The 15,169-nt window shown below is 42.1% G+C and overlaps 1 protein-coding gene across 1 annotated transcript; it reads right to left on the bottom strand.

Annotated features, from left to right (window-relative positions):
- On the bottom strand, nt 1-14,473 carry elovl6 (ELOVL fatty acid elongase 6). Its single transcript, XM_079167389.1, has 4 exons — nt 14,249-14,473; nt 2,791-2,922; nt 2,149-2,300; nt 1-1,626 (listed from the first exon to the last, which is right to left on the bottom strand). The coding sequence occupies exons 1-4, from the start codon at nt 14,329-14,331 to the stop codon at nt 1,184-1,186; spliced, it is 810 nt and encodes a 269-aa protein (XP_079023515.1). The 5' UTR covers nt 14,332-14,473; the 3' UTR covers nt 1-1,183.
- Nucleotides 14,474-15,169: the final 696 nt, after the last annotated feature.

Genomic DNA, 15,169 nt, shown 5'->3' with positions numbered 1-15,169 from the left:
TCACATTTTGCACTCTTTGTTCATACGTTACATTTTTCAGCAACAATTGTTTTTGACATTGATACAGTGCAAATGCACAATAGCACAACAGACACCATTAAGGATACATAATATTTTTCAAAGTCAATACAGCAGATTTCGACAATTTGCATGTTTTTTCCTTCTTCTTTTGCTAAACAAATATTTTTGTCCTCCATTTAAGCCTTCAGTGTCTCACAGACAAGCTTTCTTCACTGGTAGGGGCCCTTCAACACGGAGATGCGTTTGGAAATCAATGGCAAGTCATTTTCCAAGTGTGGTCAGCAACTTCTGCGAGGTCATGACAAGTGGTGAAGCAGGTCACTGTCAGCATCCGTTTCCCATCATGCCCAGGAGCAGGGCGATCATTTGAGGCAGTCCGTCCAATCAGCTTCATTCACACTTTTCTCAACTATACGGCCAATACTGGATACATTTCCATACTGTAAACCGGTGCTGATGTTAAACATGTCCACTTTGTCTTGATATGCATATTATATTAAGAAAGAGATAACCTAAAGACCTGAGAAAATATCGCATTTTGCAATGTAAGACACAGTGCCGTTCACCCTGTCAGTTCACATCCACCACCAACTCTCACCAGTGTCTCAAACTTCTTCTTTGACCAAAACAACAAACACTGACAACAGACGGACAGAAACATATTCAGATGGCTCAAGTTAACGTCGACTCCATCCATCTTCATACGTACCAATTTATTTATTTATTTAATATCAAGTAAACATATGCTTGTGGCAGATGGGATTGGTTTTTTTTATCTGGTGATTTTGTCCTTTTGTTACATTTTAGGTTATAAAAAAAGCTTTTCATGATGAATAAAAAAAAAAAAAAAAAAAAGGGATTTTAAAGGTGGACAAGTCACGATGGCTCTGATCATGGCGGCGCTGCTTCCTCGGCACCCCTTAACGGAGACGCAACATCCATCGAGGCATTTTATATCTGCACATTAGTAGTAATGCTCAAGCACAAACACCAACCATCCTCTTGACCCTCCCAAACCCCACCCCACCCCCACATCACCCGGCTAATATTCCAACAACCCCTCACCGCTAACAGTTTATCTCAAGTCACTGGTCCCTGCTCCTCCATTTCAAACTCCCTTTTTCTTCGTTATCTCCCCTCATCCCATACTCATGGCATTTGTCTACTTAATCTTCTTGGTTATGGCCGAGGCCGATAATTTGGACTTGCCAAAGTAGGCCTCGTAGAAGAACTGGACAAAGAGCACAAAGTAGCTGAGGTACATGAGGGAGGACCACACAATGTTCTGCATGTGGGATGGACACTCCTGGCCCTGCTGCATCCACGAGTACACCAGGTAGTTGACCACGCAGCCCATCAGCATCTGGGTGATCTGGGTCAGAGTGATGAACATGGCGAACTTGCGCGACACCTTGAAGCCGGCCGCCCGCAGGGCGTAATAAGAGTACATGACGGAGTGGACCAAGTAGTTCATGGTCATGAACCATCCGCCGCCGGCCACCATGTCTTTGTAGGAGTACCAGGAGTAGAGCAGCACGGTGATGTGGTGGTACCAGTGGAGGAAGATGAGCTTCTGTTTCCTCAGGACGATGAAGAGGGTGTCGCCTGCAGGCACAGTGGAGGAGGTTTGGTTGTTTAGGAGAACATGTATAGTAAACATACACTTGTTTGAAATGGTTCTAAAATGACCAATAATGGCACTCCTTACTTACTATAAGACCGCTCTGTGCATTTGGTAAAACAGTCGGCAAGTGCATGCTATCTGTGCGGTTACACTTTGGTGCAGTGCAATACGACAGGCTTGTTTGTAATACCTGATGTGCACGTGTTTAGTCTGACATTGGGTTACACTACCACTGGTGACAGAACAACTGGAATGAATGGATGACTGCGTTATTTTAATTGCAATTCACTAACATACCTTTGACATTAGGTAATACCGTAGCTGTCTGAAAGCAGCCTAACTAAAGAGCAGCAGCTTCATGCACGATATTATGACACAATGAAATTTATCCAAAGGAAACCTTACTTGGCGGTCTGTTAATTGACTAAAGAATGGTGGTTTATGGTGAACTATATATTATACATGCACACTATGAGTAATGCTATAAAAAGGTCTCGACATACCCAGTTCTGGTGCTTTACTGAGTACGAAGGCGTATGCCCAGAACTTGCTGACAGGCCCGTTGTAGAAGCCCTGGTCACAGACGGACTGTTGGAGCCCTTTCGTCATCAGGATGTACATCATGTAGCTCCCAGAACGGATGGCCCCGAATATACTACAAGGACAAAGAAGATGTGAGAAATTACACACTTTTACTGGACTTTTAGTTGGTTTGAAATCCACCATGACACAATAACGTTAACGTTACATGTACTCTATGAACTGGGTGAATAAAGAGGGGCTATGGCTCCATAACATCACATCACCTGCTTCCCTCTGTTGCTGGTAGTATCTGATGAACTCGGCATTATGGATGGAAAAAAAATAAGCATACTATATAGACAATACACCAACAATGAGAGGCCTCATATTTATATAGTCAGAAAGTTATTACACATTGTATTTTTACCATCATAAAGTTACAAATATAAATAAGAAATCGACGCTTTGTGAAAAGTTAAGTTTAACGAGGAGACAAAATGATTAAACTGTTGGCCTAAATATTTAGGTTTACTCTTTGTTTGTGAAAGTTGATATATATATATATATATATATATATATATATATATATTTGGAGCTTTTTAATAATGTTAGTGCTTTCTCACCTGAATACAGCAAGCGTGAGCGACCACAGCACCAGCGGTTTCCTCAACTCAAACTTCTCCCTCTGTTTCATGACATGGCGGCCACTGAGGATAAGGGCAACGTAGAGCGCAGCGAAGAGAAACGACTTCTTCCTGTGAACACAAAAAAGATTAACCTTTTACTTGACTTCTCATTGCCCTTACCTACACAGCGTAATGTGCTGTTTGCGATTGGTCTTTTTCAGCAATGCATCTGCTTAATATTCATACAATCACCGGGCAACAAATGTGAAGAATCAACCAGATAAAATGGCAGAAATGTGACAAAAATAGTGCAACGCTAAGATATGACGGCAATTAATCAGTCCGTAATTCACCATGAGCGTTGTGTAACTATATTTTCTGCACGTCACAAGATGACGACATCTAACAACAAGTTTTCAAAGGGGGACTTCTCCTTTATGTATTTCACCACTATGGGAGTAGTGAGTGTCACTTGTGCCCAAACCAAAAGTCTGCTTCTCTAACCGCTCGTCTCCCAGCAGCGCCAGTATAATGAGTCCAACACACTGTGTTCACAACACAAACAATAGCTGCGCTGACTTCACAAGCAATGCCCGAAGTAACGATTCACTGATTTGAGTTCAGCTCCAACAGCCACTCAATGCTTAGCTTTCAGTTTATAGTTATTGCCATTATTCAGTTTCATTTCCCAGCACTCAGAATAATTACACAGCGCAGGTGGTCGGACTTGACTGACTGGATGCTGAGTAGCACCAACAGAGGATTGGGGCACGCTGCCTCGTTCTAGAGCAGTTTGTTTTCCAAAACACGGTTTGGTCTATTGGAAAGGGAGAAGAGCAATAGTGTGGAGCAACATTAGCCAAAAAAAGTTAGGGGGAAATAAACTTATGATGCAATGTTGCAAGTGCCAATGAGAAAAGCATTGGACCCGCAGTGGAGTCCTCAGTGGCCAGAGGTAGAGACGTGTGTAACAGTGTGAATAAACATGTGCAACTACACCCTAGGCAATAATACCATCAGGTTTGCTCTCAGAGGACAGTGCACAGGGCACCAGGAATGAGGCATTCTGGGACGTCTGGGACTAACAGCCCTGGAGGTGACGAGTTGCGTAAAACTAGCTCAAGGAGTCGGGTTGGTGTTGTGCTGCTTTCTAGGAGGTTACACAACGACAACAGGATTGCAACATTAGTCACCGAATAAGAATGTGTTATTATATTCCATGCGTTGTGTGTCTAGTATTCTACAAGAGTAAAGTTAAACCTCAGGAAAAGAACATGTATTCAAGCTCAACTGCCTTTGTAATACACAGTGTAGTAGCTCTCTGCACAACGAACATCTCTCACAGAGCCGTGACATACGCAACCTGTTGCAATTTTAATTAAATATTTAATTAAAATCAAACTATGACCAGTTGTATATTTTAAGAAATGACATCACTGTTGTTCCTATTTTTCTCCACCGTTCCTCACTAAAAGGAAAATGATGCTCAGAATGCGAAGCTTGAACTACTGCTAACACAACAGCACGAGAAGTACAACAACAGTGTCAGCCGTTTAACAAAACAGACTTCATTGTTCGTCAGAAAATGAAAGCTGCTACTTGACTGTTCTTGCAGGAGGCCCACAGACTGATTGAGGCCACCTCCACAGAACAAAAGACAAAGCAGTCCAGTCAAACTCGAAAAGGAGCAGCTCCCACAGAATGACAGCAGGGTTGGACTGCAGAATGACATCACTGTTTCTCAACTGCACACGAAGGAGGGGAGAACAGAGCAACACAGAGCAACACAGAGCTCACAGCGGCCTACATACTGTGGTGAAGCCGGTTCTACCGGAGAGGAGCAACAGTCTCAGCATTCCAGAACTTTAACACTGACAGGTCAGATTGATGTACGGCCTGCAGGTGTGATCCTGCAGTATGCGGTTCATTGTTTACGTCTAACGATGTTCTGCACAGACCATGTATAACTGCGTCTGCAGTAAATTAGTCTCTTTTTTTGTCATCAATTAATTATTTAAAGCGACACCGTGTGTGTTTTGACAGAAGGAATAACATATTCTCTTGACAAGCTCAAATGTTAATTATTAAGCACAAGCAAGACACACACTACTAAGCTTTGCTTGGTCTGGTATGACCCGTAGCTTATGGGGGCTAATGCTAGCTAATGCTAGCTAATGCTAGCAAACTTTGGATAGTTTGCTGTATAAAAGACATCATTGAGTCTTTTTGCCTGCGTCACTGTTAGTCAAGATATTCAGACTTAAGATTTGCATGCTTTCAACATTTCACCTCATTCTAAAATGAAATACTTATTATATTTCAGATATAATAAGAAATTTGAAGACGTAAATCAATTGAGCATGGCTGAGATTTTACAATTTCCAGGAAAAAGAGAAAGAAATTGATTATAAAATATTTGCTAGTTGTACCCCTATTGTTAAATCTGGCCGCTGTTTCTCAATATACAACAAAAATTATAGATAAACTCATTGATTTAATTTCATTATAATTAGTTCACCTTAAGCTCCAACTATCATAACCACAGACACCTTTGTGAACTCTACCTGTTCATAAAAAGTGTAGTCTAAACTGACATTCTTGTTATTATTTTTGGAAGATCATGTACCCTCATTATGTCTTTGTTTCTCACGTCTTATCGATGTAATTCTGCATGTTAGCCAATACAGGACAAATATGAGATCAATATGAAACATTACCCCAATGATTGTTGCAACATGTTGCTTGTTATGATCCAGCCAGAGCACAAAGGTATGGAGTGGCGTTCCTGTCTCGTACTCTATGTTTCATCATCATCGTGTACAAGTACACTAAGCCAAAGGTTAAGACGTGTACGGCCTACTGTGTTATGTTTAGAAGATGGATTACGCTGTCAGAGAAAAATCAGAAAGGGTAAAGAAACCCACGGGCACGGTCAAGTTGGTTGAGGGGGGGGGTAGGGGAGGTGCTGCTGTTGTCTTTGCAAAGTGCCAGCTGCAGCCAAGCTATGTCTGCAGCCACAGGAATCTATTTGAGACTTCAGTGTGACTTCACATCACCCCTTCATGCTCCACGGTGCCTCTGCAACGCTACTCCTGACCTTCAGTATTCAGACTCACCCGGGACATTATACTTCCAAAGTAGTTTTTTCCTCCTGGAAACAAGCTGCACTTTACAAAATAAAAGCCAAACGACAAGCGATACTTGTACTTGGATAATGATCCAAGGGCCAAGGACGTGAAGTCACAGTCATGAGATCTGAAACTTTTTGAAAGGACGGCTACGAGTTGGATGTGTAGACAAGCTCTGCTAATAACTCTGTCGCTGGGATTTACAGCATATATTTAGAGTCTCAGAAAAAACACCTGCAGTTCACTTAGCATACAACGTCTACAACCCAACCCAGCAACTAATAAAGAAGCAAAAACTTCAGATGAAACAACAAGATTTTGAATTGACACATTAGATGGAAGAAGCCCATAAAATATTGTACCAATAACCACTTTCAATCACCTAATGAGTGAAAAAAAACACATTGCAACCACCGCTTCTGAACCCGACTTCTGTCCAAACAGGGCAATATATTAGATGAGTGTTGCGAGAGGCTCGACTCGGCTGTTTTGTTAAAGTGGGCCGAGGCAGCACAAATGGAAAAACTACAACATCAGAGCTCTTTTGGGGAGCATCAGCACGGCGCTGTGACAGAATCAGCAGAGACTCCCTGCTTGCTGCAAGGTTACAAAGCAGGCCGAGTTCTCCTCCTTCATTTTAGAAACGCAGGCGTCCCAGATCCACTGCACAAGTTCTACGTGTTCAGAGTGTTGACATGAATCAGACCTTTATGCAGCAACAGTTTGAGACGCTGTAATACATTTAGAAATGTTTTCTGTTGCTACAGAGAATACAGGGTCCAAACATAACTAATGTACCATTTTCACCGGTGTGGTCACAAATCAGATATTCCATACTTAATCAAATATTAGGTAACAATAAAAACGTCAAAAGACCACGATCAATATATGTAACCAGGAAAAAGGAGCGCTGCAGGAATGAGTCAATATTTTGTTATCTAGGGGTTTTGGTAAGAGAACGTTTTGTTCTACAAAAATATGTTGGTAAATATCCTACACATGAATGTTTAAGCTTTTACGCGTCTTTAAAAAGGTGACTAACAAGTAGCTAAATGAGACTACAAAAGGTCATCACGCCAAACGCTAGCCCGCCTTTAGCTTAGCGGTGGTGAGGTGAAGTCATGCGTGGTGTACTTCCTTTATAGCCTAACGTTAGCTTTTGACTTCTGCCGACTTCCTACACGCTTCAAAAATCATAAAAAGTGGTTCAATTTGATAAGATTATATCTAGATTTAATTTATGTTTAAGTATCATAAACGTGTGGTTGCCACAGTTCTTGTTTTCTGAAATAATCAAATGGAAAAATTGGCTCTTTGTGCAGGAAACCAGTGTGACCTTACCTTCAGGGTTGGCCTACAGAAATATGTCTGCAGCATTCCTCTACATGAAAGTAAAAATTACAGTAACAGAAAAGCTATGTAGGCGTGGCATATCGGACATATCTTTATCCCATGTGTGATTGTTATTACAGGGTGAGATACAGGGTGAGATACTGGGTGAGATACTGGGTGAGACGCTCATTCAGAAAATCTGATTTACCTGTGTGGCCTGTATAGTACAGTTGGTAATATAGTAAGGGTGTCGGTCGTGTAGCCCCTCCCCTCCCCCACTCACAGTGTTGTATAAAGCTGCTGGATAACCTGCTGTGAAACTTGGATCTGTATTAGCTGTTGCAGGAGATTTCACCGGTTACGTAATCCTGAGTTTGCAGTCTGAAGATGAGTCTGCGTGCCTGTGCATGAGAGCCGGTGTCCAACTGCCTCACTGGAGTGTGCGTTTACAGTGTCACACATGCATACGCAAATGCATGCACAACAAAAGTGTATGTGTGTATGTGTATAACACACAAAGTCAATCTGTTTAGTTCGGGGGAGTGTAACTGTATTCCCCGTCACTGTTTCTGTCTCTGTATCTAAAGCAGAGGAAAGGCAACCAGAGTTGCTGTGCCAAAGTGTAGGCTGAGCAGCAAACCACTGAATAAGACCGAGAGGTGCTGTAAATCAGACCCACTGCTATTGCAGAAAAATAAATGTCATGCAGGAAGCAGCCGCTTATAATCCAGTTAGGAGCACACCCACCAGGCCCAGTTACTGCAGAGCAACTGAAAATAACCAGGCTTGTGAGATGCTATCACGCTATTGGTTTAGTTCATTCTGCATCTGGAGGCTCACACGAAGGGACGACGTATCTTATCAGGAAACAAAAGAGTTCTTTAGTTGAGTGGTAATTATACCAGCCTGTTAAGTGCTTAAGAACACCTTGAGTCATGCGTATGTGAAGCAGCCAGACCAATGGCTTGTAACGCATAGCACAATCCACGCACCTTGATGGCTTCTCTACACTGTCCACTTATTGTATTTTTAAAAAAAAACCATTTCAATAAAGCCTACAGAGGCAGTCACAGATGTTTGGCTTCTTTTCACAGTGATGGAAGCTATACCTCAGTCTGTGAGGCTCTGGATCAGACTGCTTCTCTCTGTACCCAGCGGACCACTGGCGGTGCTAAAGACCAATCGCGTGGCCGACTAGCACCTAATAATGGCACACATGCACACGGTCGAGCACAAGGCTGACCCAATACAAATTCCTGGAAATGCAGGGGGCAGTAATGCAGTTATGTGACGTATGCAAGGCAGGCAATTCCACTGATTGGGAGTTAATGGAAATAGCGTGCCAAGAAAAGAGTTCAGGGAAGAGGACGACTTCTATCCAATGGGAACAATGCAGGTTTCAAAATATAAAAAAAAAAAATCATGCAAACATGTAAATGCACAGTAGCTCAATGCATATGACATAATAGACTGTACAACGGAACTCTTCTTTCCTCTCTTTGTATGCAGCCCGATGAAATCTGAAAGTGGAACCAGACTTAGTGACACTGCAGGCAGACCTTAATTCTGGAGGAGCCAGCCAGCCAGCCAGCATCTTCATCTCACCAGTCGTGAGAAGAGGAGCAGCCGAGCAGGCATCCAGCCCGGGGTGGACTCTGGGTGAACGTGGTCACAAATGATCAGCATCATCATGCGTTGCTCTCATTAAAATGGCAGCACAATGCAGAAGCAAGACCTTGAAAATGTAACTGTATGAACATACAGATGTACACTGGGAAATAAATCATTCATCTTCTTCACTTAGCAAAATAATGAATGTTGTTTGTTTTCATTTGATTTAGCACAGAGTAAAAAATCTCTTTTGGTAATTTGTTTTGTACGCTTTGCATTAGATTGAGGAAATAGGAAATAACAAACAAACAGATGTCAGGTTACTGTGGATATGAAATATGACCTAATTCTTGCTTCCCCAGTTTGACACCTGACAAACAACAACAAACCATTTTAATTGGCTTCCAATTAACTATAAACAAAAAAACTCTGTTACATCTTCTGCAAAAAATATATTCAACTAAATCTTTTAACAAGAGAAGGAAGGAAACAAGCTACGTCATGGCCGCTGAAAGGATACCCTGATGCCAAATTCAAGACGGGTTTATATCTACTGGTCCGATCAATCCAGCAGCCGGGCTCAAGTGCTCTGGAACAATAGGCCGGACTAATCTTAGACTGAATAAGTAACATGAGACTTGTAAAGGAAGAGACTTATCTCCTCAACTCATCAAGTGCCATCGGAACCTGTACTTCCAAGATGAGCTGCGATGCTTCTCACCAACATTGCCACATCCCTCAGCTCAGTCACACGGACAGAATACACAGAACGAAGCACGACAAAGATCTCATTGTTGATTCTCACTGCAGCACTCTGAGGCTCTGCATCCCTTGTTATGAGTCCAGGACTAAACCACCGGAGATCCATCAAAAGTACGGAGATCCATGGAGATGCTATGTGCCCTCAGAGCCTTTTCAAACGCAAACTCCAAGCAACCTGCACGGTAATGAAAAATGATGACGTCTGTGGGAGCACACAGTGAGTCAGCAGATTAAAGATGTCTTTTGGATGCTTATGCCACACTGCAAAGCAATCTCAATACATAACGGGCCGCTTTTAAACTGCAGCAGATTTTGCCACCACACAGAATCACAACAAATGCATTAATATAAGAGAAAAATACTAAATGCAATCACTCTGATTGCCATACATGATCCTCAATAGTATATTACATAAGAGTCTGACATTGGATCATTTTCATTGGATTATTTTCCCATTTGTATCACCACACCAAACGGTGAGCAATCAATCTGTTAAATGATCTGCTATGAATACTACGCAGTCAAGCCGCTGAGCTTCTGGTGCCAGATGTTTGAGCTCTAATGGCTGCAGTCCAAATATTATCAAGGAAGTGGGCTGGGAGCGCTGCCAAAGTGTTATTTTTCACCACTAGAACTTGAAAAATGACAGAGAAACGTTTACGTTTTTTTTTTAGATATTTAACACCCTGTATTTAGAGAAATGGTGAGAGCTATGTAGAACTAAAACCATAGTGTTCAATAGAAAATTAGACGTATACGATTTGGAAATTCAGATCCTACCAATGAAGCACAATGTGTAGAAGTTAAACACAAGTAAATGCATACAATCCAGTAGACTTGGACAGAAAAACGTGTTCAAGCGAAATGACATCCCTGGATTTTGGGATATTCTTTTTTTTGTAAAGCGTGAGGAGCAAGTAGATATCACCCAGCTGACAGGCCATCCCAAATGTACCCGACTTCCCTTTGCACTTCTTCAGGTCCCAGGTGCTAAGTGAAGCTGCTGACACCCCTGATAACAAGAAAGCATTGACGTAGCAATATCTTTGCTTAGGCGACCGCGTTAATGGGTCTACGCCATCAGATCGTCCAGCAAGTTTATTAGCATTGCTGATGAATTTGAGCTGGGTGCCCATATTTTCACGAGCAACGTCAAGTTTGACAAACCGCGTCACCTCTACCACGTCGTTCACGCAGTGAAAATAAAATAGAGCTCCGACACCATCTCGTGTGTTTGTGGTACTTTTACACTATTGGTTATAGGAGGGAAAGAGGATGACGCTCATGTTGTCGCTAAACAGCAGCATCTAGGTCCATGTCCGCTCCTTCCTCTTCCTCCGACAACTGGCTGCTTAATCATCCTTACTTCACAATGCTGAGCTGTCTGCTGCCAGGATCAAGAGAACACATCACATCAGTGTACCAGTCTCCATTCATCCCTGCAGAACAATGATGCACAGTATATGTGCACTGTGTATGTATATATATATATATATATATATATATATATATATATATATATATATATATATACACACACACACAGTGTCTTAAGATGTCTCACCGTCTCTGTTTATAAAAGCATGTGCTACTTAGCTTAGCTAAGAGCTTAGTCTGTAAAGAAAATTCCTTTCAAGACAACAAGCATCTGACATCAGCCCTAAAGGTGATGGAAAGTGACAGCACCTCAGGCTACACTGAGAACAGTTAACAAGTTTGATTCATCCACACTGTAATATGAGATGGACTTCTTCCAAACAAAGGACAAAATGATTGCTGGCTCATTTAACAGCTCAAATTATAAATATGAAAGACATCGATATCAGCTAGTAATTGTTGTAGTCTGCAGCTTATGTCAGCTAGCTGCCCTTCTGGCTCTGATGCTAAAATGGATAATCTACCCAAATCAGCCACTGGTTGTCTTGTGTTATCACCAGGGCTGAACAACCGTTTCATGAACACTGAGATGAGCATGTACAACAGGCGCACTCAAAGAATGTATCGCACTGAAATCAGATTGAGTCCAAACTGTCACACTACGTTAGAACTGCGGTTCAGAAACCAGTCATCACCACAACATCACTAGTCCTGAATAGACAGTCTAGTGCATCTGAATATTTGATGATCTAATCACTATTTTAAGTGCACAAATAAATTCTTTGTCATCCTTTATCAAGACAGTTCCACCACCTCTTCTCCATAGTGACAAATGGGTTTTACATGGGTTACAGATAAATCCTGCCATTAACCTGCATAACTGGCTAGACTTCGTTTTCCCGTTTTAAATCAGGATTAATTGTTCACTTACAATACTGAATTCTAAGCCACTGGCTCAGACTTAAAAGCATGTTGCACTGCCGGCCTCACCTCGCAGGTAAAACACCGGATTGTAGTGCAACAGTAGTTCAGACCTACTGAACTTTGACCCACATCAGTGCAGTTAACACTCAATTGGCACTATCAATAAAATAATATGTTGCCATTCATTACAAAAGACTGTTTTTGCCAGCCTAAATCTGCTGAAAATAGGTGTATATATTTATTTAACTTTTCTTATTCAAATAATAAAACAAACGTTGAGCCAGAACTGGAATGCTTGGACAGAAACTGAAACAATTACATATGAACACACGGCCCTCGTGCTGCGCAACCCTTTGACAGCCAAAAACTAATACAATTGGAATTTGCACTTGGCTTAGTCGATGTTATTTCCAGACGATAGTAGATCTTTAATGAAGGCGCCTCACCCCAAGCTAAATGAATAAATGTATTTGTGGTGTGGAAGTCTGGGATTTAAGTGACTGCATGGTGAAAAAGCATTACGGTTGGTTTGCAAGTGAACTAACCGTCGTACAACAGATTCCTTTTTGTCTATTTTACATGACGCTTGCCTTCAAACTAGCTTACTCTTTTCTTTCTCCATCTCACCCTGAAGTCATAAAAACATGCCACATTTGCTCGCTCACTCCCTGAAAAATGTTGAATGAAAACAAACAACCCATCAAATCCCATTTCCTGCGGTTGCTGCCTCCATCGGCCATGTGCACCGGCCCAGCCTGACATCCTCCACTACAGGAGCAGAGTAGGGAAGTCAGCACAGATCAGCTGCAACGCGATTGGCCAATTCTCTGTCAGCCGACATCAGAAGATTAACGTGATTGGTCGGTTGTCAGTACCAGGGTATGGACAGCTCCTACACACTGCTCCCATGCTTTCTCTCTCTCTCTCTCACTCATACACACCAACACACATTTCATTTCAATGAAAAAGAACAAAACTGCTCAAAGACTGGCTCTACTTAATCAAAATGTATTTAAATGTTGAATGTCTATGTGGCTCTACCTACAGGCAGTTCAAGCAGAATGACAGAAGAAGCCAGATGAATGGCTCCTGCTCACCGTTCTCCACGAACCCAGTGCCACTGAATGCTTAATGAAGCCTATGCAAACCTAACGCATGACTCACTTTGGTCTGGCTTAGAACCACTTCTTGGCTCAACCTGGCACGAACAATAATGAACCTTCAGTGAGTTCATGCGGAGGATGGTTGGATGGACCCGGCACATGACCTAAATCCATCGATGCGCACAAACCACAAAGCAATGTTTACTTAATCCCAGTTAGCCATACTGAAATATCAGTTCAGGGTAAAGTTGCCTGGCAGACGCTGCCCGGGGCAAACATGACCCTGTACAATAAATAGTTTTAATTTTAAGTCACAGTCCTCATTTATTACAAGGTTTCATGAAATAAGCTACTCTGTTGGAGCTCATTTAGTAATGAATCAGTAATAAGTTATTCATTGTTTTATTGTTTCAGTTTTCTTTATTTCATTACAAATACAATATCTTTAGGTTTTGGAGAAAACAAGCTGTTTGAGGACATTACGTTGGACTCTGGGAGCTTGTGATGGCCATTATTCTCTTTTATCCAGACATATTTATATATAGTCGAACAGATGGATCAGCCCATAACATATTCATGCAGAGATTACAACTTAAATTGCTCAGAATAGATCTGAGGGACCTCACAATAACATGCAGAAACTTTTCATTTTTCTGTGATTTTAGGGTGAAATCTGTAGTCTTCTGTACAGTAGCCATTGGATGAATGAGGGACTGGTTCGCTGTGCTGTTGGACCAGTCCGTCTAACTGGATGAGGCAGCTGGAGCCATACATGACCTTTACGATGGTATCGCGGTAACTCGTGGCCCGGAGAATAAATCACGGGAAATCAAGGCCAAATCCTCGACTGTTAAAAAGACGCACAATGCAAACAGCCGAGTGTGCCATTTCAGCATCCAATTAGTTCGGACAGGCTCGACGCGTGATGTGGCAAGAGCATCGCACGCGGCTTAAGGCCCCCCTCCGTGAATTTGTCCATTTCACGAGGCACGAGCAGCAATTTGCGTATGACAGAGAGAGAGAGCGAGAGAGAGAGAGAGAGAGTCTGATATAATAGGGACGCGGCGAGGTTCTTTTAATCCCTGATGCATGTGCACGGTTACAGCCTTTCAATGCACAGTCTGCACGTACACACTCACCGCGCTGAATTTGCATAACGTTTACTGTAATGTGGGATTTTAAAAAATGAGGCGCTGTAACATCGCGGTGCAGCCTTACCAGTTCTCCTGCATCCATCGGATGGCTTCGTCCTCGTTGAACTGTCTCTCGAACTCGTACTCTTGCAGAGCGAGCACCGACATGCTGGCTGCGCTGTGTTTCTTTTTTCACGCCGCTGAAAAGAAGACGGAACTCGGGCCGAGGGGGGGGGGGGTGTTCTATTTTTTAGCTATAGTCTGTTTCCACTCAGCCCTTGTCTCGCATCGCTCGCGCTGCTGCTGTCTGAACCTCGGCGTTGTGCGCGAGCAGCCTAGCCAGTCGCGGCACCTTCCTCCTCTTACCGGCTAAAAGGGAGCCTACGCCCTCTTCCTCTGGAGGGTGGACTCCAGGTCCTAACGCCGCCCTGCTTTTGTTCTCCTCTGTCATGATAGTGCTTTTGAAATTCTGTTCAAGTGACTCACAGAATTCAAGTCACGTTTGAAAAATGAATACCGACGAATGATATGTAGAAATGCAAAGACAAAGTTATCAGTAGATAATCTGACTATAAAATGATATCATTCAGTTCACATAATTTCCTTTAAAAGCAATCAGGAACTCAATCTAAGGCTGCAACTAATGATTGTTTTTCCTTAAATAATCGATTAATCTTATAAACCTATAAAATGTCAGACAGTTGTGAAGAAAATCGATCTTTTTCTTCTAAACGCCCAATTTGACATATTAGATTTGCTTGTTTTGTCCAGAATCCATTTTTTTCAGTTATATAAGACCAAGAAAACCAAAAAATATTCACATGTTGACATTTTGATTTTCCGATACCCTCTTACTCAACTAACTGATTATTGTCAGCTCTATTTCAATCTGTACAATTAATTCTATTTCACTTTAGCAGTGGTGAAGAAGTGTTCAGATCCTTTAGAGTAGCCGACTCCCTTAAAAGTCCTGGTTCAAAGTATGCAAAATATGTACTTTAAGTAT

The sequence above is a fragment of the Pholis gunnellus genome, assembly GCF_910591455.1.
Source record: "Pholis gunnellus genome assembly, chromosome: 10".
Taxonomy (NCBI): domain Eukaryota; kingdom Metazoa; phylum Chordata; class Actinopteri; order Perciformes; family Pholidae; genus Pholis; species Pholis gunnellus.
Note: the sequence above shows the minus strand (reverse complement) of the source record. Positions and strands in the feature narration are given on the sequence as shown.

Excerpts from the sequence above, each read along its gene's own strand:
- elovl6 (XM_079167389.1), bottom strand. The coding sequence starts at position 14,331 with ATGTCGGTGCTCGCTCTGCAAGAGTACGAGTTCGAGAGACAGTTCAAC. Across the intron at positions 2,923-14,248 it reads CGATGGATGCAGGAGAACTG|GAAGAAGTCGTTTCTCTTCG; the intron begins GTAAGGCTGCAC and ends TTGTGTTCACAG. Across the intron at positions 1,627-2,148 it reads CAGTAAAGCACCAGAACTGG|GCGACACCCTCTTCATCGTC; the intron begins GTATGTCGAGAC and ends CTGTGCCTGCAG.